The following is a 26,879-nucleotide window of genomic DNA, read 5'->3' on the forward strand; positions in this document are numbered from 1 at the left end:
TTCTTCCAACCACAGCCTACCAGGAGCACTGTTCCTGTGAAAAGCAGGACAGGGGGAACTACCATCACAGCAGCTCCCTAGAGCCATTAGTGCAAATAATCCCGGCACGAGGGCTCTGGCAGCCGGCTTAAAACCTGTTGCTGCAGAGGCACCTTCCCAAGTTTCACTTAAACCATCCTCCTTTCCAAAGCAAACCACAGACACAGGTCTCCAAGGGTAAGACAACACACCACCACCACCGGTCTCTGCTCCGGGCACGTGCCCAGCAGGTCTCCGTGCAATACAGAAAGGAAAAGGCTGCTTACTCTGAGCGTCTTTGCGATGGGGGAAGGAGAGGATGGGGGAGAGTCTGACTGAGCCTTCCTGCTGCGGGTGTATTCCTTACTCCTGGTGTACAAGGACGACATGGCCTCTGGGGCTGGCTGCCTTGGAGAGGCAACACAAGTCTTGCTCTCCTGTCGCTCTACGGCGCTGGGCAGGTCCTTCTTCCAAGGTCAGAACAAACTAATTAAACTATTCACAGCTCTGGTAATTAAACCCTGCTGTTTAGGGTGTATAATTTTAGGCATTAATCTGCTGCAGGGAGAGCTGAGGCTCCACAATGCTTCTTGTCCGACAAGAAGAGGAGAAAGTGTCAAGGACTCGCTGTGCTCCCGCGCCGGGCGTTGCTCCGTGCCAGCCTCACGGGCCCGGCCCCATCCCGGCTTCTCCGCAAAAGGACATTTCCCCTCGTCCAGCGAGTGGACCAAAGCGATCTCCTCCCAGAAGTGCACGAGCCCAAACCTCCCAGCTCCAGAGAGAGTGCCAGAAAACAGGCTGGGTTTATCTAGACACGAAGCTTTTGCCAAAAAAAAAAACAAAGGGGAAGAAACCCCAAACCTGTTGGGGTCGGGAGCGGTGCCGCGAGCTCTGCCGTCGCCGCGCTGAGCCGCGCGCTCTGAGCGAACTGCAAGAGCATAAATCAGGAACAAACGCTGGTTTGGAAAGGGGGCAGTCCAGATGAAGTTGTGTTTTGTTCCGTCCTCCTCCTCCTCCCGGCGCCGTTACCCATGCGAAGGCTCCTCTCGGCCCTCCCGCCGCTGCCTTCTGACATTCCAGATCCTGACTCGCTCCGCCAGGAATGCTGGAGGGCAGCCAGCAGCAGCGATTCACTTTCAGCTTGGGATTTGGGCTGCCACTTGTAGGGGGAAAAGGGAAAAAAAAAGTCACAAAAAAACCCCAAAAACAAAAGAGGAGGGGGAAGAAAACACTGGACAAGCTCCCAAGGCCTGGCCGGGCACGAGCAGGAGGTCAGAGGCAAATTGATGGCTCTTTGTAAAGCTGAAATTCCAGCACATGTTGTGCAGCTGCAGCAAAGGGAGATATTTTAAAGGACAAGGAGAGGTTCATACCAGTAAAGGGAGGACACACACACACAGTGCAACAGGGTTTCTGTTGATTGCTGTGTGTGGAGCTGCAAGAAGGCGACGCAGAGCTCATGTGACGCGCGCTGGGTGAAGAAGCAGCAGGATTGAGGGGACGAGAGGAGCTTGGAGGAAAGGAAGCCTGTACTCCTCTCACCAAACTTCCAGCTAGCTCTTTGCTGAGCTCTTTGCAGTGTCTCAGAGATGGCATAATTGTTCACTGCAAAGGCAAGAGGATCCCTCATGGCCCATCTGAACAAGCACATGGGATGTTCACTTGAAAAATGCTCTCAAAGACACAGTTTGTGTGCTGGTTTAATAGCTCATTCACTAAATACAACCATGAGGTTGCAAATCTGTTTTCCTTTGCTGGAAAGGCAGCAGCCCATGTATCTGCACTGGACCAGCTCCAGTAGGGCAGCATTAACCAACCAGTACCACCCCGAAGGACGTGTCCTCATCCAGACTCATTCCCACCCACCCAAACTGGCTGCTGACCAAGTCACTGGGTGCCTGGAGTCAACCCACCCGCAGCACATGAGCTGCTCCAGCCCCACAAGCTGCTTCACCATCCAACACTTCCTAGCAAGTGCAGAAGAATAGCTATATAAACATATTTAAAAGTATTTCTACACTTGAATATCTCTCTGTTGATCTGAAATATTGCACTTTTTTGCCCAGTGCTTGGCAACTGTGTAATTTTACTGACAGACACAGCTGGGGAAGGGTGCTTGGAACAGCAGCTGCATCAGTTTCTCCTGCCATCCAGCACCTGCAGCATCCAGGGGTGATCAGCATCTCTGGGTGACCCTGGAGAGAGGGAAACAGGGCTGCTGGGTTGTCCTGCTCTAGGAAAGGCACTTTGAGATCAGGTTTCTACTTGATACCCCATCATGAAGAAGGAGGAGATTCATTATTCACCGACTGCAGGAAGGGGGTTAAAAAGGAAAGTTTGGAGAGGTCTAATTCTGCCTGGCAATATTTCTGCATTCCCTTCTAAAGGTATGGAAATTAAGCCCAGACACACAAGAAGGTAGTGACAGGCACCCTGCTGAGCAAGGAGACTGTAGCAGGACCTTGATCTTTCCAGCCTCCATCTGTTGCACTCATCACCCCCCACCCTCCACCTCTCCCAGCAGCCTGGGGCGGGCTCTGGACGGCGACAACAAGGGAATTCAGACATTTTAAAGCCATATTTATAGAACTTGCACACACGGCTTATCCTTTGGCACTAGTCTCAGTTTCTGGGGTTTCAAAACAGCCAGTGAAACTGGGCTAACCCGTGTGGCCACCAGCAGACTGCAGTGTCTCAATCACAGTTCCCAGCCTGGCAAAGTCCAGCTTAGTCACCAAGGTGGAGTCCAACAGCTTGAAATTGCAGGGTTTGCCTTCCCCTCCCACCCAGCCCTCAACGAACCGTTGCCACATCCCTCCACGGTCACGTTCCTGCTGAGAGGAGGGGTGGGAAAGCTCCAAAATCAACATTTCAGCACAGAACTCACAGCCTGAGTCTCAAACCATAATGCAAACTGAGCTTTCTATTCCCTACTAATTAAAAGTTAATTAGTCATCCAGTGCAGATGCCTCACAGATTGACAAAATGCATCTTGCTGGACCATAACTCATTCTGAAGAGCGGAGAGGCATGAGAATTAGTATCCTTGTATTAGCCAGCAGAACGAGATGCAATATGGCAAAACATGTGGGCTTTCATCATTCCTTCAACAAAGGTGCCCAATTTAGGGGTTTCTTCCCGCTGTTCTGGATGGTTTCCTTTCAAGCACTCCCCTGTGTAAGTAGGAAACACGACTCTTGCTTTGCTGCTGCCCTGACATCCCCAGGTCTGTACTACTCAAGGTCATGGCTTAGATCTGACTGGTTTTGTCTGTTAGGGATATTTCTGAGCAGAAACCAGGAGCCTGGGCTGTGCTAGAGCTGTGGTGCTGCTTCATTTGCTCAGGAGTATTTATGCAGCTACCAGAAAGATGTACAAGAAAAAATACCTGTGAGGATTTACACAATACTGGACATGAACCCTGGGACTGCCCAGACTGTTCACTTCACACTGCAGTTTATTTCTGGGCTAGATCACCTTCAAGTTTCTTCTCACCTGTGAGTACAGCAGCACAACTGTTCTATAGTACTGCATATGCTGCCTACAGGAAGGCTGGGGAGGGAGTTTTTACAAGAGATTGTAGTGAGAGGACAAGGGGGAATGGATTAAAACTGGAAAAGGGAAGATGTAGATTAGGCATTAGGAGGAAATTCTTCACTATAAGGGTGGTGAGACCCTGGCCCAGGTTGCCCAGGGAAGCTGTGGCTGCCCCATCCCTGGCAGTGTTGAAGGGCAGGTTGGATGGGGCTTGGAGCAGCCTGGGCTGGTGGGAGGTGTCCCTGCCCATGCAGGGGGTTGGAACTAGGTGATCTTGAAGGTCCCTTCCAACCCAAACCATTCCATGATTCAATGATATCTCCTATATTTATAGAAAACAGCATTTTTCTGTACTTTGAGCTATGGTCTTGGCTATGATGACTCTTTTCAGGCACCTTTCCTTTTCCTTTCAGCTGGCTTTCTTCTCCCTTCCTCAGAAATGATGCTTTTGTTTGTACCCAGTTTTTTTAACTAGAGAGGAGGACCCATGTCCATGAAAATGATGTACCAGAAAGAGAATGAAGCTCTGAGCTAAATATTTGAGGGGAAACATACAAACACTCCTTTTATATGTGCTGAAAATCTTCAACTACAGAATATGACCCTAATAATAAATTTAAATAGCCCTGTAACTTTCCAACCTGCAGTGGATAAAAAAGGGAGAAGAAGCTGGGAGTGAAAAGCCAGTGATGCAGAATGATGCTCAGGGGTGATGTGAGCCCATGGCAGGTTCTCTAGGAGTGCAGAGGAGAGGAAAGGAGAAGCCCTCTTGGGAGACCAGGATTGTAACAAAGCTCGAAGGACAAGGGAGAGCAGTTGGTATTTTTGGAGCTCCTCATCCCAAAACCACCTCCTTGAAGTTGTAGCTGTCACTTTCCACATCAGGTTGATCACACTCTCCTGCACATCCCTGTCTTACTTTCCATCAGCTGCTGACTTCTTCCATTTGCAGCCAAACCTCCCCAGCACAGGCAGGTTTTGGAGACCAGGTTGGGTCTGCAGCTATGCCAGGCTCAGCTGATGGAGGAGCTGAGCTCAAGACATGATCTGGGGCCACACAGCACCAGGATGCTCCCCACACCACACATCTTCCCACAGGGCCTCCTTGGCTATGTCTGGGAAATTAAACACAGCCAGGGACCCTCCCTGCCCACCAGCACACAACCCTGCAGACCACTGAGCTGCTGGAAGGTCTCTGGCATTGTTTTGTCCTTGGCCAACAATTGCTTCCCTACCCACAACGTGGGCACTTGCAGGGACCGTTCCCAACAGGCACTTTGGACACGACCACAAGGAATGGGAGGGCAAGAGGGGCTGGTAACAGGCATGAGCTTTCTGCTAAAGAGAGTGAGCTAAAGAACAGCTGGGGCCAGGGGGGAGTTAGGGACACTGGGACTGACACAGAATCATAGAATTACCCTGGTTGGAAAAGACCTTCAAGATCATTGAGTCCAACAGTTAACCCAGCACTGACAAGTCCTTAACTAAACCATATCCCCATATCACCTAAGAACTGTGTCACCTCAGAACTCTGAAATCCCTCCAGGGACAGGGACTCCACCAGTGCCCTGAGCAGCCTGGGCCAGGGCCTGACAACCCTTTCGGGGAAGAAACTGTTCCAAATATCCAATCTAAACCTCTCCTGGGCAACTTGAGGCCATAACCTCTTGTCCTATCCCTTGTAACTTCATTAAACAGAGTGGCCCTCCCTCACTCCAACCTCCTCTCAGGCAGTTGCAGAGCCAGATCTCCCCTCAGCCTCCTTTGCTCCAGGCTGAACATCCCCAGCTCCCTCAGCTGCTCCTCATCTGACTGGTGCTCCAGACCCTTCCCCAGCTTTGTTGCCCTTCTCTGGACACGCTCCAGCCCCTCAATGTCCTTCTTGTGGTGAGGGGCTCAAAACTGACCCCAGGATTTGAGGTGCAGCCTCAGCAGTGTCCAGCACTGGTCACACTATTCCTGTGCCAGGATGGTGTTGGCCTTCATGGCCACCTGGGCACCCTGCTGGCTCATGTTCAGACACTGTCAGTCAGGTTTGCTCTGATGGGCAGCTCTCCAGCCACTCCTCCCCAGTGCTGCTACGCACTCAGCCTTTGGGGACAAGGTCTCACCAGAGCCCTTGCTGAGACCCTCTCCTACACTGGGCCAAGCAATAAAGACCAACTGGGCTGTGCTGCAGGGACACCAGCTGCAAATTATATCCCAGCTGGATGCTCAGCAAGATGGAGTTGAGTGACACATTTCATGTTTGCCTGTGAACCTCTCGCACAGAGCTTAGTTGTCTGATTGATATTCAATTAAAAAAATCTTCACAATCCTCACTTCTGGACTTCCCACTTGCAGGAGAAGAGTGTGCTGTTTGTGTGCTGAGTCATGTTCCAATTTAGGGAAACACTGAAACGTGCAATTCATATTTCATGCAACACTAATTCAATACTAAATAAATTCTAAAGCCACATTTATTCACATGACACTTCTCTGGAGAAACAGAGAAATAAACTATATTGGCAGTTGTTTCCAACAGCCAGGCTACAAAGCCACTCTATGCCCATAAAATAACTGTTCTCAGTCTAAAGAATTTCTGTAAAACATCTAGAGAAGCTGAGTTTAAACATGAAAAACACATTAACTATTGATGCAGGCTGTAGAGAACAGAATCAAGATTAGATTTCCTATTGCTTTCACACTGCTGGAGTGGCATACAAAACTGAAATCCATAGTTCAAGAGTCCCCTTTATAATAACATTTATACTGGGGGCAAAGTTTAATAAATCCTGTGATTCCCTTCACCTCAGGCTGTCCTGTATTTGTGATTATTCAAGCCCTAAACAACGTGCAGTCTCTGCGCAAGCTAAAGGGTCCCGCTGCTTTGCCCCTGCAAGAGTTTTTTGCCTTGTGTCTTCCAACAGGAGCAAATCAGACCTGAGTGTTACCTGCAATGAAGAAGTCTGTGATCAGTCTGAGAGTGAGTCTGAGGAGCCAGGAATTCCTGTTTAACACATGGGGCTCCCCAGTGCTGGGGAGGCACCTCAGGTACCTGCACACCAGGTGTTTCTTTCTCTATGTAGGATCTTGCCCTACCAGCTCTCTGGAGAATTACCAACATCTGGAAAGGAATTCACCTGCAATGAAAAAGCTGAGCCTTATCAACCTCCCTGCTCTCCCATCTTTATTCACTGTATCCATCACATTTTGTGCACAGAAATCCTGCAGGCTCTGCAGAGAAACTGCTCATGTTGGTGCTGATCTGGAACTAGCAGCACTGTCACTGAACCCAGGAGCTGCGACAAAAAGCCAGGCTTTAGAAGTTATAATAACAAGCCTTCTTCTTTTGCACAGCTCACACTGTTATCTGTGAACTGAAATGCAGTTTGCAGAGCCATGTAGGAACCCAGAGAGCCAAAGAGCTGCTGCTGTTATGTGGGACAACTCAGGGTCAAAGCTGGAGCAGCTGCATTCAGCCTAATACCCAACGCACTGTTAAGTCTGGAGAATGAAAAGTTGATTGAAAATCCAGGCTATTAAAAAAAGCACTTTAAAATAATGTAAATAAATTATTTGAGAATGATATGCAAGCTTTCACAGGTTCAATTACAGCTTTGCAGGGCTTGTTCAGAATTGACAATGGCTGTGTTCAGCAAGAGAAGGCTGGAGGGCTGTAGCAAAGAAATTATTGGTCAGGCATTGAGCTGTGCTGGAAACGTGATGGGAGGCACTGCAGCAGTTTCCCATAAATGGATACAAACCGTGGAAGTGAAGGGCCTTTCATCTGCAGTGCCCTGCCTGGGATTCCCAGGAGCAGCTCTGGCGTTAGAGGAAGCTGAGGGAAAGGATCTTCCTCTCCTCCCAACCACACAGCCAGCAGCTGACAGTCTATAATTGCACCTATAGCATCATATTTCCCCCACTTTTTATTCCCATCACTAAATTTATCAGCAAAAGGCTGGAAGGCACCCCCATTAGGCATACCTGGATTAGCATGAAGCAGTAGAGGATTATTTTAGTGTGGGCTGAGAAAAGCACACTTTAAATACACTTCAGAATTCTTTTTACTTTTGTACAAATCTAGGAAATAAAAAGGAACAGTGAAGAGAGTTTAAAAAGCTCCATTCTCAGCACAACAACATCATTTTAGCCCTGCAGGTGTCAAATTATGCACGCAGGAGAAATGTCTTCCAGTTCTGTGGAGCAGAGCTGAGTTTTGGGAAGATAATGTGCCCTGAACACTCAAATCCAGCATCTCTAAGAGGACAAGGAGCAGGGGAGTTCATTGACACCTCCAAGGATCTCCCTGACCTCAGAAGTTGGGGATTGAATTTAAAGACAAGACTGGAATGCAAACAGCCTGGAGGAGGACTTAGGGGTGATGGTGGATGAGAAGCTCAACGTGGGCTGTCAACATGTGCTGGAGCCCAGAAACCCACGATGTCCTGGGCTGCATCAAAATCAGCGTGGCCAGCAGGGAGGGGATTCTCCCACTCTACTCAGCTCTTATGAAACCCCATTTGAAGAATTGTGCCCAGTTCTGGAGCCCCAACTTAAGAAGGACATGGAGCTGTTGGAGTCCAGAGGAGGCCAGAGAGATGATCCAAGGGCTGGAGCAGCTCTGCTCTGGAGCCAGGCTGGGAGAGTTGGAATTTTTCAGCCTGGAGAAGAGAAGGCTCCAGGGAGACCTTAGAGCACCTTCCAGTGCCTGAAGGGGCTCCAGGAAAGCTGGGGAGGGGCTTGGGACAAGGAGTGAGAGGACAAGCGGGAATTTTGCTGTGAGGGTGGTGAGAGCCTGGCCCAGGTTGCCCAGGGAAGCTGTGGCTGCCCCATCCCTGGCAGTGTTGAAGGGCAGGTTGGATGGGGCTTGGAGCAACCTGGGCTGGTGGGAGGTGTCCCTGCCCATGCAGGGGGTTGGATCTGGATGATCTTTAGGGTCCCTTCCTACCCAAACCATCCCATGATTCTATGGTGATTCTGTGATTGCAGAAGAGGGATTTAATCATCTCATGTTCATCACCTCCAGTAGGGCTGACAGCAAGTGGTTACAGCAGTGGATGGTGATGGGAGTAAGAACCAGCAAGAACAAAACAAAGCTGCAGCTACAGGCTCCCATTAGAGCGAGACAGATGTGGCACTGACTGCTTTGCCAAAAATAAATGTTCCTGAGACCATGGATTTGATTCCATTCAGTGCCGTAAATGCAACCACAGTTACAAACCCTGAGGCCTGGGATGACCCCAGCACCACGGATATTTATGCCATAATCCTCAGTCTCCACACACCAGCAGGAAAACTGGTGTCTACAGAGGACCTGCTTCATGTCCACCCAAAGCCCCGTTCTGTCTGTTCATAGTCAGGCTTCTTTGCCCAAGGCAGTTACCACAGAATCATTGGATCATGGAATCATTTGGGTTGGAAAAGACCTTTAAAATCATTCAGTCCAACTGTTCCCTCAGCCCTGCTAAGGCCACCACTGCCCCATGTCCCTCAGCACCACATCTACACGGCTTGGAAACCCCTCCAGGGATGGGGACTCCAGCCCTGCCCTGGGCAGCCTGGGCCAGGCCCTGACAACCCTTTCCAGGAAGGAATTGTTCCCCAGATCCAACCTAAACCTCCCCTGGGCAACTTGGGGCCATTTCCTCTTGTTCTAAACCTGGTTCCCTGGGAGAAGAGACCGACCCCCCTGGCTCCAACCTCCCCTCAGGCAGTTGCAGAGCCAGAAGGTCTCCTCTCAGCCTCCTTTGGCTTCATGTTTAATTCAGAAAAGGCTGCACGATAAACTCCAGAGAGATTCTCTCCCCTGTCCTCTCAGAAGTCCAATTTAGAGCATTGCCAAAAATCAAGCTGTTTCATCCAGTTACCCCTACTGAGGATTCAGCAGTCTGAAAACATAGTATGTTCCAGTGGAAGCTGTTCAGCAGTTGCACTCTGCAGTGGTTGCTGACAGGTCCCCCCTTCCCTGATTCACTTTCTTACAAAGGCTGAAGCAGCACAAACATGCTGAGTTACAGGGGGGGAATGCAGCAGAAATTTGCAAAGATATTAACAGGCCATGTCAGGGAAACTGAGAGAGCAAACACTAATATAAGAACCAGATGTAAACACAGCTATTTCCAGCTAAGGGACTTTCCAAAATATGTCAGAAATCTCAGAGCATCCACAATGGAGTCATGATCCATTTTGCTCTTTATCTGAATTCACCAGACTCTGATGCAGGCTCCTGCCTGCCCCAGCCCCTCCACGGCTAGAAAACCTTCTGTGAGCCCCTCTGTGGAAGCAGCTGGCTCACACTGAGCAATATTCCAAGTGCTGCTGGCCAAGCAAATGTGTAACTTCATCATATTGCTATCTAACTGTGCTTCAATTCTGCTTCTGGTCTTCCTTTAACACCAGCAGACTGTGGTGCAGAAGGCTATGTTCACTTCCAAGGACTGATCGATCTATCTGTCTATCTATCTATCTATCTGTCTATCTATCTATCTATCTATCTATCTATCTATCTACTCACCCACCCACTCACCCATACACCCACCCATATATATATAAACAACCCACAACAGTGCCCAGCTTTAGCTCCATGACAGGTACCTACTAAAATGAGGAATTAAATTGTCCTGAGGCCCGTTTTACACCAAAGCTGGTGGGAAATTCCTGCCAGGAAGGAGTTTTGCAGCTTAAGGATTCTACATCTTCACATACCAAATAATCAAGTAGCTTCATTGCCAAACAATGTTACTTCTCACACGGAAACTCTGTGTCCAAGAGCAAAAAAACTAACAATGACTTTGCAAATATGAAGCTTTTTCTGAAGAGAGAAGCATGTGGGAGGATATAAACTCAGAACAAAAAGTGACCTTTTAAAGACAAGAGGGACAAACAGCATCACCACACTCACATCATTGGCACACACAGTTTTTCCTACAGTGGTAGCTTCCACAGCATATTTTCCCTCCAGGGAATTTGACTTCAGTTTTCCAAACAAATTTAGGTTACTCTTAATTCCTTGCTGGCCATCTGGCAATAGAGCTTCTGCTTCTTGCTCCTTCAGGACATATTTGGGAGATAATTTACTACCTAAACTGGGAGCTGCACCATTCCCCATGGTGCTTCCAGGCAACAAGGACTAACAGCTTCCCAGGGGCTTTGCTGTGGAGCCACAAGGAAGCCTTCACCAGCAGATGGATCAGAGGGGCTAGGAGGGCACGTTCCAGTTGCATCTGCTGGAGCCATCTACTGCCCTCAACCTTTCAGCCGTTCTCCAGGGCACAGTCGTGCCACCACGGCAGAGCCAGCAGGGGCTGCTCAGAGAGCTGCTGCTGGATGCAGGGATTTTAGTCCAGCAGATGAGGTTTTCTGGAGGATGTCTTCAACCACATCAGGAGAGACATCCTCCCCATGCCTGGCTGAATGACTGACAACAAAGTATGATCATGGGCTCCCAGAGGAGCAGAGAACCTGCTGTAAGTACTTGAGCAGTCAGAGGTATTTTTCCTTTCTCTAATTTTGAGTGCATCAGATGAGACAGAGTTTGACAGTTTTGAACAAAAATTAACACTATGCTCCTTTACACATTTAAACACAAACATCTGCTGTTAACTTTTAAAAAGTCAAAAACTATAAACGCAATTAGACATAAATCACAGAATCATGGAATGGTTTGGACTGGAAGAAACCTTAAAGATCATCTAGTTCCGACCCCCTGCACAGGCAGGGACACATCCCACCAGCCCAGGTTGCTCCAGGCCCCACCCAACCTGCCCTTCAACACTGCCAGGGATGGGGCAGCCACAGCTTCCCTGGGCAACCTGGGCCAGGCTCTCACCACCCTCATGGTGAAGAATTTCCTCTGAATATCTGATCTAAATTTCCTCTCTTCCAGTTTCAATCCATTCCCCCTAGTCCTCTCACTAAAAGCCTTTGTCCAGAGTCACCCCCAGCTTTCCTGGAGCCCCTTCAGGCACTGGAAGCTGCTCTAAGGTCTCCCTGGAGCCTTCTCTTCTCCAGGCTGAACACCCCAACTCTCTGAGTCTGTCTCCAGAGCAGAGCAGCTCCAGCTCTTAGATCATCTCCGTGACTTCCTCTGGACTTGCTCCAGGAGCTAGCCCAAAGTTAGATGCATTCTGTCTCTGGGATATGGACCAGGGAGCTATGCTGCTCCTCAGACAAATGGGTCTAGGCTGACACCCTGAATGTGACTGGTCCTGTCTCCTGGAGTGGCTGCGCTGGACCCACCCAGCACTGGAGATACGTGCACTCATGGCACTGATCCTGCTGCCACCCCATCCATCACACTGTCCCAGTTCCTTCTGGGAAGAAAGCAAAAGGATCCCGGGACACCTGTGAGATAGCTGCCATGTAGGCAAAGAGACAGGACCCTGGGGTGACGTGGGAGAATCTGAACTGCCTGCACTGGCCTCCCAGCAATGCCGGCAAACGCCAACTATCTGGTGGGGCCCATGGTATCCGATGCACTGCCAACCCCAGCTCCATTGCTCCAGGAGAAATGATGTGCTGACAACTGGGAAAGATCACTCCCCTTGGCCTGCACTGAAATGGTGAGGGTAGTTTACTAAACAAGAAGTTAAAGCATAAAGTTACCTTAAATAGTTACGAGTCCATGACCTTGTGAATCATTCCTGGAGGACTTGCTATTTTGCTCCATCTTCCCGGGACTCGGAGATGGGACTTGAGCTGGTTTTGTGTTACTCCTTTCCATCTCCATCGTGGACACTGCTTCACATTACACCTTCCTAATTCAGCAACTGGGTGAGTTAGAAGAATTAACCTGAAGGCATTTAGCTGTAGCCCTGCAGCCTGCAGAGCTGCCATGGGTTGCTTGGCTTTAAGCACAAATAACGTGTTTTCCCAGAGCTGTAAACAGGCCTGGGCAGCCACGCTGAGCTCAGTGCTGCATCCACAGGGAGAGCAGACAGCAAGTCTGATGCTCTTCCCTAACCTTAAGGTTAAGAAAAACCAACCCAAGCATGCTAGGCTGGAGAACACAGGAGGCAACATATCAGGACCTGTGAAAATTTTTTTGGTAGAAATATTTGCAGAATGAATTCCAATTTTTATAGTGTCTTTCCTTCCACCTCCCAAAGAAGCCAGGACACTACAAACCCATGAAACTGTACCATATTTAAAGCTTTATGGCAAAATATCAGCTCATGCTCCTGCAGCAATTTTCTGCTGTTTAAGATTCAGCTTGATCTTTCTGGTGACACACACATTGCAGGTCTCCCTTTCTCGCAGAACACACCACCCATTACAGCCTTTTGTTTACAAACAGGACTCGCAGCCAGTCTCTCTCAGCCTGACTTTACACATAATGAAAAGCTCTCTAGTTTGACTTGACTCACAGCTCCACCTCCACTCCCTTGGCCAGGGGCCAGATGGCTCCTCTCCCACTGCAGCTCTGCTGGAAGGGACCATTCAAGGGTAAAAGCAGGGAAAAAAATCCTTGCCTTCTCAGTCCCCCAAAGGGACCCTAGGCTGGCAGCGAGGAGGCAGAGGATGGATGGACCACACAGCACTATCTAGATGAAAAGATTTTACTTTCTTATCAGCTAGGAACAAGTCCATCTATTCTGTCCCTTTTGACTAGTCAAGTTTTCCTTGTATCTCAGCAAACCAGCGCAGCCCGTGAGGACATACCTTACCATATTAGGCAATCCAAGTCCAGAAAGTGGAGGACTTGGAGCCTTCCATAGCTTAAAAAGACAGTTCACAGGCATCAGGAAAAGAGGACACCAGAACTGTGGGCTCAGGGCAGTTGTCAGGGCTCCCAGGGCAGTCTGGCTGCAACAGGAAAGTCACAAAACACTAACTGAAGCTATTGCTGATCTTTTTGCTGTTGACCTTTAAAAAGCTGGATTTGATAAACAGCAGTTACAGGAGCTAAACTGAAGCCTTTGCAGAAGATAAAATGCCACTAACAGCAAAAATATAGGTAAGAAATAGAACATACCCAAATCAGGACTCCCAAGTCATAACTCTGAAACAGGTATAACATTAAGACACTTGGTTTGCATAAAGAATTTTTCAGTTCATTGGTCTTCCCTTAGAATTCATGGAATCAAGCTGAGAAATTCAGTCCTTCTAAGACAGAGGCTCAGTTTTTATTAAAATCCAGTTGCATCTGGTGATTTCATGTGAATAGCACCATTAGGCAGAACCCCTAATATTTACAAAACAGTGTGGGAGGAAAAGGGTTTTGCAGAATCTAAAGTACTCATGTTCTATAAATCAAAGTGCAGAGAGACAAGAGTGGAGCCTGTTTAATACACCTGCTGAGGCTGTAATCTATGACCACTTGTTTCAGTGTTATTCCTGCCTAGAAGTTCACTCCATTAATGTGCCTGGGTTTTACACTGTGCTTTACAGACTGTCCTAGAGGAAGTTCACGAGAACAGATGTTTTCTTTGACACTTTTACTGCCCAGAAATTGTTACTCCACCAACATGTCCCTCTGTGCATTCCCCTGTAGTTAAAGCTCTCCCTTGATGAACAATATATCTAACACAGGGGTGAGGCACATTTGTAATGTCCCAACAGAGAAATGCAAGGAGATAAAAGTCTTGACATGGCAACAAACATTTTTTTTGTTTCTGTTATGTACGGGATGTCATTTAACATAGACTTTTCTTCCAAATTTGTTCCAAATTTCTCATGCTGTGTAACAGAAACAGTGGAATTAAGGGATAAGTCAAAGTCAGAAGGGCTGGGGATAAGGAAAACCTCCAAACGTAACATCAGACCATTCTCTCCAGTCTTCATCACTGTCCCACACCAGAGCTGCTGATCTGCATCTGCTCTGAGGTGCTGTGCTCGCGCTCAGTGACCCCACCATGACTACTCTGGATTCACAGAATCCCAGAGTAATTTGGGTTGGGTTGGGAGGAACCTTAAAGATAATTTAGTCCCAACCCCCTGCATGGGCAGGGACACCTCCCACCAGCCCAGGCTGCTCCAAGCCCCATCCAACCTGCCCTTCAACACTGCCAGGGATGGGGCAGCCACAGCTTCCCTGGGCAACCTGTGCCAGGCTCTCACCACCCTCACAGCCCAGAATTTCCTCCTCATGTCTAAACTGAATATCCCCTCTTCCAGTTTAAAACTATTCCCCCTCATCCCATCCCTCCCTGCCCTTGTCCCAAGTCCCTCCCCAGCTTTCCTGGAGCCCCTTCAGGCACTGGAAGGTGCTCTAAGGTCTCCCTGGAGCCTTCTCTTCTCCAGGCTGAACACCCCAACTCTCCCAGCCTGGCTCCAGAGCAGAGCTGCTCCAGCCCCTCAACCATGTCTATGGCCTCCTCTGGACTCTAACAGCTATGTGTCTTTTTTGTGTTGGGGACCCCAGAACTAGACCCAGCCCTGCAGGGGGGCCTCATCAGAGCAAAGGGGGACAATCCCCTCCCTGGCCCTGCTGGTCCCTCTGCTGGTGACACAGCCCAAGACACAGTTGGTTTCTGGGCTCCAGCACATGATGCTGGCTCGTGTTGAGCTTCTCATCACCCAACACCTCCAAGTCCTTCTCCTCAGGGCTGCTATAAATGCATTGACCATCCAGCCTGTATTTGTGCTTGAAGTTGCCCCGACCCACCTTCAGGACATTGCCCTTGGCCTTGCTGAACTTCATCAGGTTGGCTGGGGCCCACCCCTCCAGCCTGTCAAGGTCCCCCTGGATGACCTCACTCTTTTCCATCGTGTTGACTGCACCACACATTTCACAGTCACTGGCTTGCAGGGAGCAGGAAAGGTTTCCCAATGCCAGCCTACCCACCCTGCTCAGACTGGTCCTAACACAATCTCTCAGACTCTCACAATTTTTATTTTCTGAGAAATGGAGACCAGCCTGTGGTCAAACACTTTTCCCCACCTCTGCTGTGAGCTCAGGACTCCCCAGAAAGAACAAAACCTTCCCAGCAGAACCACACCAAACCACCCTCTCCTAAAGCTGCTTCCCCAGAGGCTTTTTCCAGCTGAAGTCCTTGTGCCCTTCAATATTTATTCCACAATAAAACTTTGTTGGCCCTTCCAACTTTCCACAAGGCATCCCAGCAGCACAGGGAGAGGAAGGGTGGGCAGTGACACCCAGGAAGGTTCCCTGACACATCCTGCCCCGGCACCGCGTGCAGTTGCCTCCGACTCAGCCAAAGCGTCTGGGCTGGTTTCCCACACTGGTGCTCAGGAGTTCCAGCCAAAATAATTCATCCACTTCTGAGAATTAGAACAACATGTATTTGCTCCTTTTTTTTTTTTTTTTTCCCCTCTTTCTTTTAAAAAATGGCCTTTACCTCTCCTTCGTAAACTCCAGCCCTGCACAGTTTGGAGGAAGGAATTCAAGAAGGGCCTTTTTTGGCTCCCGTGAAGACCTTCCTAAGATCAGCCAAGATATAAACACTGGAGGGGAAAAATATATAACTGCTCATACAAAATCAGGAGAGTCTCTGGGAGTCTGCAAATCAAATGGGACACTTTAGTGTGTTCAGGTTCACAACTGTGATGGTGGCACCCGCCATTCCAGAATCACATTATTATTATTATTACTACTACTATTATTATTATACTATATATTAATTACACAATAATATTAGTATATTATTGCATATTACGCATTATTATATAATTATACATAATCATAATCAATTCACAGAATCACAGAATGTTGGGGGTTGGAAGGGACCTCTGGAGATCATCGAGTCCAACCCCCCTACCAGAGCAGGACCAAATCTAGGGCAGGTCACTCAGAAATGCATCCAGATGGGTATTGAAAGTCTCCAGAGAAGGAGATGCCAATGATTATTGATGATTTTTAATTGTACTTCACACTTGGTTCTACAACTGAAAGCAAGGAGCCTCCCTGACTCTTGCCAAACTGATGGTCTGTTAGCAGGACAGAAACCTCTCTGATTTGGATGTAAAATAAGCCAGGGAAGACTGACCAAGTGACATGATGCTGAAGGCAAGCAGTAAAGAAAGTGACCTGGAAACTGGGTAAAAACAAGAGACTGGGAGAACGGGAAAAACAGCACCAGCAGAGAGGGAGGAGGGTCCCAACCAGGGTCTCAGGCACATGAGGTGTGTAAGGAAACAGAGACTGTTGCCACAAAGCACCTGAGCAGAGGGGCCAAGGAAATGGAAGTTGCTCTTCTGTTAGATGGGAACCCACAAGAAAATCATAGAACCACGGAATGGTTTGGGTTGGGAGGGACCTTAAACATCATCCAGTCCCAACCCCCTGCATGGGCAGGGACACCTCCCACCAGCCCAGGTTGCTCCAAGCCCCATCCAGCCTGCCCTTCAACACTGCCAGGGATGGGGCAGCCACAGCTTCCCTGGGCAACCTGGGCCAGGCTCTCACCACCCTCACAGCAAAGAATTTCCTCCTAATGCCTAATGTAAATCTCCCCTCTCCCAGTTTTAATTCATTCCCCCTTGTCCTCTTCCTACAAGCCCTTGTAAAAAGTCCCTCCCCAGCTTTCCTGTAAGCCCCAAAATCATGGGAAGTATAAGACAAAAGGGTTCCTTGCTGTTAACCAGCACCATTAATTGTAAGAAACTGGGTGACCCTTAAGTTTTGGGCAGGAACATATGGTGGGTTCTTAGGAAGTGCAGTTTTACCCATTTACAAGAGCAGTGAGGACTGTGCTTGACAGAGAGTTCAGCAATTTTAGGACTAGACTCCTGGAAGCCTCCAAACCTGCAGCCTCTTTTGTCTTAATTTAGCTAATGTGGGACAACTTCCCAGAAGAACAAGACATTCCCAGCAAGCCTAAAACACGACTGCTGGAAACAAGGTGTCCCTATTATTATTATTACTTTTTACACATTACAAAATACCCCTCCTTCAGTCTTGCTGTGAGACAGCAGAAATGGCAAAACCATTTTAAGGATGATAAATGGCTGGATCTCCCAGGCAGGGTTAAGTGGGAGGTTTAATGAAGCTGAAGACAAACTGCTGTGGAAGAGCTGGGCTACTAGAAGCAGGTGGTGCTTCTGGAGGAAGGAATATCCTGCTTTTCATGCTTCAAAGGAAGTGTTGGGAAAGCAAAGCCTGGCACTGAAAGATAAGCATGTGCTAAGAGCCCTCCCAGCACCACGTGAGTCTCTGTCCCTCCTCCTCAGGACTTTGCCCCATTTTGGCTGAGCATTGTAAAAAGAAAACCAAAAATACACTCTGAAGATGTTACTGGAAATTTTCAGAAAAAAACCCAGTTGACTTTTCAATAGAATGATGCTTCAATCACTTTGCTGAACTGCAAACATGTGGAAATCCCACCCTAAGTTCAACATTGCTGGCAAAAATTAAGCATCACACAACTGGGCCGACCCCTCCACAACCTGACGTTTGCTGTTGTTCCCAAGTCTTGCACATCATGCTTTAATAGTCTGGAAATGTATTTAGCTTCAACATTGTCAGAGTAAGTCATGTTGTCAGGCTCCAATGTGTTTTCAAATGTGTTTTAGACAAAGACAGACAAAACCAAAAGAAACCAAAGCAATTAGGAAGGGTTCAATAATTATTCTAAAAGACAAGAAAGGGCCACAAAGGACAATGAGACTATTGCAAGAACAGGGGAACAATGAATAATCCCTCATGAGCTGCTTGCCAAAACCATTTCCCACAAGAAAACACATCAATGAGGAGACAAAAGTGCAGATTTTAGGAATACAAAACATATTGTCCAAAATATGTTCCAAAATATCTCCATCAGGAGATTCTGAGATATGAGGTCAGGCACCTTGTGGTGACACCTGACAGTCATGGCCCCAGTCACCACGCTCCTGATGGTGCTCCCAGAAAAGTGCTCCAGGCCCTCCAGGTTTGAGAACTGCCTGTGCAGCTCTCAAAAAGCCAACTTTTGAGCTTAGGCCAGTCTAGATGTTCTTTACCTTTCAGATGAGAAACCAGCAGGACATTGGCTACTCAGAACCCCCTCCCAGTTCATCCTCAGCTCCAGAACACAGCCAGAATATCTCGTATAAACAAAAGTAAATTCACAAAAGACTTCTTGCCACCAACACTGAAGACTGAAACACCAACTATTTAAACATGTTTTCACTTACCCGAGTTTCCTTCAACTCCTCATTTCCATCAACTTCATCATCATCCTAGGATGAAAGCAAACAATGTAACTAGGCAGCCTTGGAGATAACTAATTTGATTGCAGGAAGATGATGTGTTGCTTATGATTGGATGCTGAAGCTCAGACCATGGCTTTCAAAAGAAATGCCTGCCTGGATGCTTGGGCTGATTATCAGGTGAGGTCTGGCAGCCTAATGGCCATTTAGAAGATCTTGGTACTGGGGACAGAATTAGTCTCTTGAGATGGCTGCTGCAATTTGAATGCTCCTGAGGAGGCAGGAGGAGGAGTAACACTCCTCAATATACTCAAGGGACAAAAGTGACACTTGGGAAGACTGCATGTGTGAAAGCTTAACATAACACTGACTTCCAAAGCATATCCTCCACTTCAGCTAGACTTTCCCAGGAGGAAATACAAGTCATCCCAGATAGCCTGCACTTAACACAGCCTCTCTGTAAGCCACTGCCTCTTTGCAACAGCTCCAGGATTTCATGGAGCAGTGGTGAAGGACCACCTGGCTCCATATGGGACCTAAGGGGTTCAGAAGCTGTAGCTGCAGTTTTGCATAGAGACAATAGGGAAAAGAAGAGAAGGCTCAGCCATGAGCCAGTTCATAAAGGGTGGCTACCAAGAAGATGGAGACTCCCTTTTTCCAGGGATTCTCATGGAGAAGACAAGGGGTAATGGGTACAAGGTGCTCCTGTTGGACTCCAGAAGAAAATTTTTCACCATTCACATTGGAATAATCTTCCAAGGGAAGTGATGGATTCCCCTACGTTGAACTGTTTTAAGACTAAGCTTGACAGGCTGCTGGGCCACCTCATTTAAACTATACTATTGACAGGTTGGACCAGATGATCCTTGAGGTCCCTTCCAACCTGCCATTCTATGATTCTATGAAGCCATTTGGTTTCTGCTCTGAAGCTACTGATGCTGCTACAATGATCCAGTAGACAACTGGGTAAGCTCTAAAGCATTTGACTAAAAAATAACAGTAAAAAAATTCTCCCATTCTGCATGCAAGTGAAAAATGTAAGAATTGTTTGAAAATAATAAAAAGAGGGTGTTTGCAGCAAGACTTTCAACAGAATTTCTGAGGTTTCCAGATCATTCAGCTGGTCTGTAACTGCCAATATTCACCTTATCTGCTGGTGCCACAAGGAAGAGCATTGGAGGTTTTTTTCACTGTGCTGTGCAGGAAACCTCTGTCCCTGAGGGGAATGAGAAAGGCTCTATGGCCACAGCTGGACTTCAGCTGTTGCAGATCTCTTGACCATGATTTCACAACACTTATTTTCTCCTGAAAAAGGTGATCTGACCAAGGTTTGGAGAGTTGGATTTCTTTCCTCAGTCTGAAGAAATCCTTCTGAAACCAGGACTAAGAGGAATGACCACAACACAGGCAGCTCTTGTGCATTTATGCTGTGTGCTCCCTGGTGCTGGGCAGGGGGTCCAGACACAGGTTTTTATTCCTCATTGTCTTCCTTTTAGGGGGCCTAAAGAGCAGCCAAATTTAGACTCAGAGGAATCTGAAAATACTTCCAGTGCCTTGCGACCTCCTTCTTCCAAAGAAACCAGATTTCTAATCTCTCTTCTCCCATGTGGGCTCTTCCACAGGATCCCACTGATTTATGGCTCCAGAGCCAGCTTCCCAGAGCCTGCTGCTGGGGCTTTACATGGGCCAGACAGGGAGGAGATCCCTTTGGCAGTGCCAGTCTGAAATCAAGTTGAGCAGGGGAAGGACTGATGGGAAATGAAACTGACTTGGAAAAAACCTGAAGCTTGGAATTGGAAGGAAATTCATCCTGAATCCGACAGAGAGAGTTTCTCTTCTCTGAGGAACTCAAACTTACCTCTTTTGTTGAGAAGATGATGCCCGTGCCTCTTCGCCTCTCCTTTGGCCGCCGCCTCTCTCGGATGGACTGTTTGCTCAGAGATCTGTCGTCTAAGTCCTGATCTTCACACTCTGGCCAAGCAAAGAAAGGCTGCTTTGGTTTCAGTGATTTACACCCATGCTTTTGCTAAGGTACTGGGTGTTCTTTTTGAGCTGATCAAGGTCATCTTGGCTTGTGTCATATTACAAAGGAGTTATTAAAGCAAATGAAATGCAAGCTCAGTGCTACATCTGGTTACTCACACTCCTTCCTTTATCAGAGCCCAGAGGGGTTATCCTAGCTGTCAGCTCTCCCCTCATCATCCCAACTTACTCCTGTTCTGAGGACAAATAGTATTACTGGAATTGCCCCCCACCCCCAGCTCTAAGATCTAAAGACTCCATGGATTATCTCATTTACTTATCCAAAATGGAAAATATCCTTTTTTCCCTCCCTGGAACAAGCAATATACTGTATCCTACACTAGGTTTTCCATTTAAAGAAATAACACTTGTTAGGTGAGATGGCAGCTGCACATTCCACTCCCTTCAGATAACAAGTGAACTTTTTACCTCTGTCTGTACACACTGAAAGTTCTAAAACCCATGAAAACCCCTGAGCTTTGGCTGTTCTCCCTTCTCCTGGGTACACACCATTCTTCTCCATCTCTGTGGCTGCACCTCTGAAGTCTGCTGGATTCACAGAGTCAAGACCAAGATACTTATTTGTTCGAGTCAGGTATGAACTGGTATAGAGGAGAGGTGCTGATGTGGAAGGAGATACAGGTGTTGTGGGTTTGTCTGATTGTGCTGGGCACCTCAATCGCCGATAGACGGTCTAAAGACACAGAACCATGACAGAAAGTTAGTAGAATGAAGAGAAACTAGCAGACTTGGGATTTCAGGGAGCTGGGTAATTTTTTAGAGTGTTTTTAGAGTTTCCTCACTGCTGCTGGAAGTGATCACCTCCATCTGCCAGATCAGGTTCATTCCATCAGATTGGGATGAATGTTTAAAGCATTTTACAGCTACCATGTGAGGGTACGTTTCCATGGATGGGAAGTTTGGAGTCAATCTCTTTGTCTCTACAGCCAATGGAAGGGCAAACAAATTATCTGATAGAAATGAAAGATTTAGAGTAAAAAAATGTAAGTCGTGACAAGGGGAGAAAACTGGTCTCTTTGGTCTCCCATTACACAGAGAACATCTGTGGAAAAATGTGAACACAAAGCCCTGGCCCAACCTGCACAGCAAGGATGGATCCAGGTCACATTTCTATCATTCACCTTCTTATTCCACTTCCTGGGATTTACATAGTTTTATTTTTTGGCAGGAGACAGAAGAGTGAAATTCCCAGCAGAGAGCCAAGGACCAGCTAACCTCTGCCACCTCTATACCCACATCCCTGGTGCAGATGGCTGATGTGAGGTTCTACTCCTCAATATCACTTCTTTACAGTAAGTCTGCCCCCTTAACATAAACAGATTCCCTGAGGAGTTTCTCCTGGTCTCAGCTGTCCTAAATCTTAGAATCATGAAATGGTTTGGGTTGAAAGGGACCTTCAAGATCATCTAGATCCAACCCCCTGCATGGGCAGGGACACCTCCCACCAGCCCAGGTTGCTCCAAGCCCCATCCAACCTGCCCTTCAACACTGCCAGGGATGGGGCAGCCACAGCTTCTCTGGGCAACCTGTTCCACCATCTCACCACCCTCACAACAAATAATTTCTTCCTAATGTCTAAATGGTATCATTAACTCTGAAACATGAGAAAGGAGGCCAGGAGGATCACCTCCTCATCTGCATTCCTGCTCCACCGTGCCCGGGTGTCCTGCCTCTCCCTGCTCTCCTCAGCAGGCTCCGTGCTCTCCGCCGTCTCGCTGTGCTGCTCCTGAGCTTGTCGCTCTGCCCGGGACCTGCTGAAGGTTCTTTCTGCCTCCTGAAGGTCTGTCAGTGTCACACCCTGGAGAGAAAAAGAGAGAATTTTTAAATGTATGCATTTACATTCCACATCTTCCAGGTCAGTTTAAAACACCCAGCAGACTTATACCCAGCCAGGCTAATGTTTCATCTTTATGCTAACTGGAAAAAAAACTCATCTGTTGCCTTTAACACACTTCTCAGTGTACAGACCTAATCACCGACTGAAAATCACCCAAATCTACGTGATCAAGCTACAAATTAAAAGGCAGGAATACTGCACCAGTGAGAACTTTGAAATCCAACTCATGTGTGCTCAGGGGAGTATTCTGTAATAACCACTTGCAGGAACTTTTGCCAGAACCTCTCCAATCCAGTGAGGGCAGAGAAGCCCCTTGTCCTAAGCAGTAATACAAGAGCAGGAGAAAATCTTGCCTCTTTATACATCTTTTCTCCTCCCCCTACCCAAAACCAGGAGTATTTCCAAGCTTTACCTGCGTGGACCTGCGAGTCTGGCGGGCCTGCCTGGATCGTGCCTTCCTCAGCGACTCCGCTTCCTCATCCCGCACAGGAGTCAGGTATGATCTGAAAAAAAGGGTAGAAGAGGTTAAAATAAAAAAAAATGCTCTGCCTTCTGCCCCTCTGAGCTCCAGAGCTGAAATACTATTCTTTTTCATATGGACAAAAATTATTTTAGCCCCATTTACCAAGGCTGCTCATCATCTGCTTTGGGACAACCTTCCTGTGAGCACACGACACACAAATGTTTGAATTATGTTCACTGTGGAGTCTCTAAATAAACACTTTAGTATCAGACATGTTCTGTCAACAAAAAAAAAAAAAGAAAAAAAAAAGAAAGAGGTGCTACTATTTAGTATAATATTTGCCCCATTCCATGTCCTGTTGCATCTGTAGAAAAAAAACCAAACCACCCCACAAAGCATCTCCATTCAGATAAAGATCTCGAGAACAGAAATCCTGCACTGGCACATTCCTCAGACCCTCCTTCCTGTCATTATATTCATGATCATATTCCTGCAATCTGCTGTCTTCATCAATATGAAATCCATCATGCTGGAAACAGGCTGAACTGCAGGCATCTTACAGAGACAAAACACCTTGAAAAAATAAAAGCTATGAAATCAAAGAAACGACCTTCACACTCCAGAGCAAATCGAGTCCCTTTACACTGACAAACATGGTTAAAATGCAGAGCTGGTCATCACCAGATTTCCTTAAACTGGGGAGATTTCAAAAGACTTATTCACATGAAAATATATAAACTGAACTCTCTGCATTGGCATTCACTGTGGCCAAACTGGAGGAATTTGGCAGTGCTCCCATGGAGTCGGGGGTGGCACAGCAGCAAGTCTCATTTCCATCCTGCTGGAGTGGCTTCCATCTCAGGAAAGATTAATTAGCTTGGACTCTTCAGTCTGGTTAATAGGGAACGATTATTAACTCTGTCTCTGTACAAGGATGAGGGTGCCTGAAATGCAATGCTCTTTTGGAGGTTTATCACTGCCACAGATTAACAGAGCATCAAAGATCTAGATAGGTTCAAAGAATAATTAGCCATGTGAGGGGTGGAGATCTAGCAAGGAATCCCTTCCTTTCTCCTCAGACTTTTCCTGGTTCTCCACTGCAGCCACTTGCAAGGAAAAGGCAATGGGCTAAAGAGATTTTGCTTCTGATCTAGTAAGTTAAGACATTTATTAGGAAGATGGCTAGCTTTGCAAAACCTCAAAGAATCACAACATCTGGATCATTCTAAAAACCATCTACCATGATGGCTTTTATCCACCTTCATGATCATAGAATCATAGAATGGTTAGAATCAGAAGGGGCTTAAAGATCATTGAGTTCTTGTGTTCAGAGCTGTTTTATCCGTGCAGCCAAACACAGGGATTCCTTGGATGTTTGGAGGTACATCCATGGCAGCTGGTCACCTTGCACTTTGAGTCCTGGTGGGGAACATGTGAGGGTCCTGCTACCTAAAACGGGTGTATTCTGCCCTGGTGAGGCCCCATCTGGAGAACTGGGTGCAGTTCTGAGCTCCCCAGTTCATGAAGGACAAGGAGCTACTGGAGAGGGTCCAGGGCAGAGCCCCCAAGTGCTGAGGGGACTGGAGCACCTGCCTGTGAGGAAAGGCTGGGAGAGCTGGGGCTGTTCAGCTGCAGAGGAGGAGACTGAGGAGGGATCTCATCAACCCTCACCAGTATCTCCAGGGGTGTCAGCAGGATGGGGCCAGACTCTTCCCAGCAGTGCCCAGTGACAGGACAAGGGGCAATGGGCACAAACTGGAGCACAGGAGGTTCCAGCTGAACATGAGGAGGAACTTGTTGACTGTGAGGGTGGCAGAGCCCTGGGACAGGCTGCCCAGGGAGGTGCTGGAGTCTCCTTCTCTGGAGACATTCCAAATCTGCCTGGATGTGTTCCTGTGGGATCTGCTGTATCTGACCCTGCTCTAGTAGGAGGTTGGACTAGATGATCTCCAGAGATCCCTTCCTTCCCCCACCACTCTGTGATTTGACCTGATAAATCTTGCCTGGAACCACCCTGATCTCCAAAGAGTACAAGGAGAGTGCAAAGGATGGTTGTTCCCTGCTGAGGTGTCTGCACTGCAGACTGGTGGAGATGACTCAGGGAGGGGACTGCAATGGAGGTGGCTGCCTCAGCTGGCCAGGCTGACAGACCTGCACTTCCAGAGCCCCATTTACCACTTCCAGAAAGAGCCTCCAGCCCACGTGCACATGTTGCAGAGGAGCTCAGTGCTTCCCTGCAATTATCCAGACAGACACACTCGCTGTGACGGATACACCAACATGGGAAGTGCCTCAGATCCTGAGGGATGATTGTCTCCCAACAACTTGCTGTGTCAGGAACAGAAAAAGCTGCTCTGTGATGAGTGGATGCTGTGCAACCCCTGATTTTGCAGACAAGTCATTCTTTTCTGCTCTCCTCTACGCAGGGCACGTGTGTTACCCAGGTAATGGCACATTAAGGAAACAATCAGCATTTTCTGCAGCTCCTGACACAAGTGGAATAGCTGCTATTTGCACAGCATCCAAAAGCAATGAGCCTCCTCCAGGAAGAAGGCATTGGCAAAATCTAGTGCAAATTAAATTCAGAGCAGTAGTAAAATTTTTTTTTTTTTTTTAAAAATTAAAGTTCCTGAAACAAATAAGCCAAGTAAATGCACAGAATCACAGAATCATTGTGATTGGAAAAGACCTCGAGGATCACCAAGTCCAAACATCCACCTGGAGTGGTGGGAACAACACAACCCACCCAAACAAACAACAAATCCGCCACAACCACACATCCCACAAAGCCACCACCACCACACACCCCATAAAACCCCCTCTGTGCCCACTAAAGTGTGCCCTGAAGTGTCACATCTGCAGGTTTTTTTAATACCTCCAGGGATGGTGACTCCACCATCTCCCTGGGCAGCCTATTCCAGTGCCTGACTGCTCTTTCAGTAAAGAAATTCTTCCCAATATCCAGTCTAACCCTCCCCTGGTGCAGCTTCAGGCCATTTCCTCTGGTCCTGTCATTATTCACTTGGGAGAAGAGCCCAACTCTCACCTCCCTACAACCTCCTTTCAGGGAGCTGTAGAGAGCAATGAGGTCTCTCCCCTCAGCCTCCTCTTCTCCAAACTAAACACCCCCAGCTCCCTCAGCCTCTCCTCATAGGACTTATTCTCTAGACCCTTCCCCAGCTTGGTTGCTCTTCTCTGGACTCACTCCAACAACTCAATGCCATTCTTGTGGTGAGGGGCCCAGAACTAGTAGCTAAGTAAGGTGGACAGTTCACTGCAACAGCTCTGAGCAGTGGAATTTATGTCTCCTACTCTGCAAAGAGGACACAGGTTTGTGTGAGCTACATGCTTAGAAGGGGGAATATAAGGAGGAAAGATGAGATGTGTCTTTGCCTGAGCAGGAATTCAGCTCATACAACCACACACATGCAGTGGGCCACCTTGGGCTTGTTCAGATACACTCCTGGTATGTGTGAGCAAGAGGAGATCACGCTCCCAGCAGCTGGGCCTTCTGCACACAGCAAAAGGGCCAGTGAGCTCCTGCGAGGGTGGGCAAACCAGGGGTGCAAAATGGTTGCAGAAAAGCTGGGGCAAGTCTGTGGAGAAGAGGAGAGCAGCAGGTCCTGGGCAGGAGGGGGCACAGGAGGATGCTGCAGAGCCCAAGCAGGGCTGGGGCAGGATTAGGGCTGGTTTGCAGGAGCAGAGCAGGGCTGCAGGATCTGTGTGCAGGGCTGTACAAACACACCACAGGGGTTACAGCAAGAGAAACATCCTTTTCTGCCTCCTATCCTATTATCCTCCCTGATTTTTTTCCCTCTGCTATCCCAGAATTTATATAAAAATAGCAATATGTTAAAACATCATTAGCAATTTTGGATGTCCAGCCTGTGACAGTGACTTCATCTTCAGA

General features: G+C 47.8%; 1 protein-coding gene across 6 annotated transcripts in view; it reads right to left on the reverse strand.

Moving 5' to 3' along the window:
* The window catches only part of PPP1R12B (protein phosphatase 1 regulatory subunit 12B), a 137,726-nt gene that overhangs the window by 32,439 nt on the left and 78,408 nt on the right, over positions 1-26,879 (reverse strand). For 5 of the 6 annotated variants that reach the window (XM_051639093.1, XM_051639092.1, XM_051639091.1 and 2 more), the window contains 5 exons: positions 22,919-23,009; positions 22,297-22,467; positions 21,159-21,342; positions 20,485-20,597; positions 18,612-18,656 (listed from right to left, as the gene is read on the reverse strand). In XM_051639093.1, coding sequence (XP_051495053.1) covers positions 18,612-18,656; positions 20,485-20,597; positions 21,159-21,342; positions 22,297-22,467; positions 22,919-23,009 — 604 coding nt within the window. Of the gene's footprint in view, positions 1-305; positions 1,032-18,611; positions 18,657-20,484; positions 20,598-21,158; positions 21,343-22,296; positions 22,468-22,918; positions 23,010-26,879 lie in introns of those variants that run through there. The other variant, XM_051639094.1, reaches the window with a different exon arrangement.

This window comes from Apus apus, chromosome 23, assembly GCF_020740795.1.
Source record: "Apus apus isolate bApuApu2 chromosome 23, bApuApu2.pri.cur, whole genome shotgun sequence".
Classification (NCBI taxonomy): Eukaryota; Metazoa; Chordata; class Aves; order Apodiformes; family Apodidae; genus Apus; species Apus apus.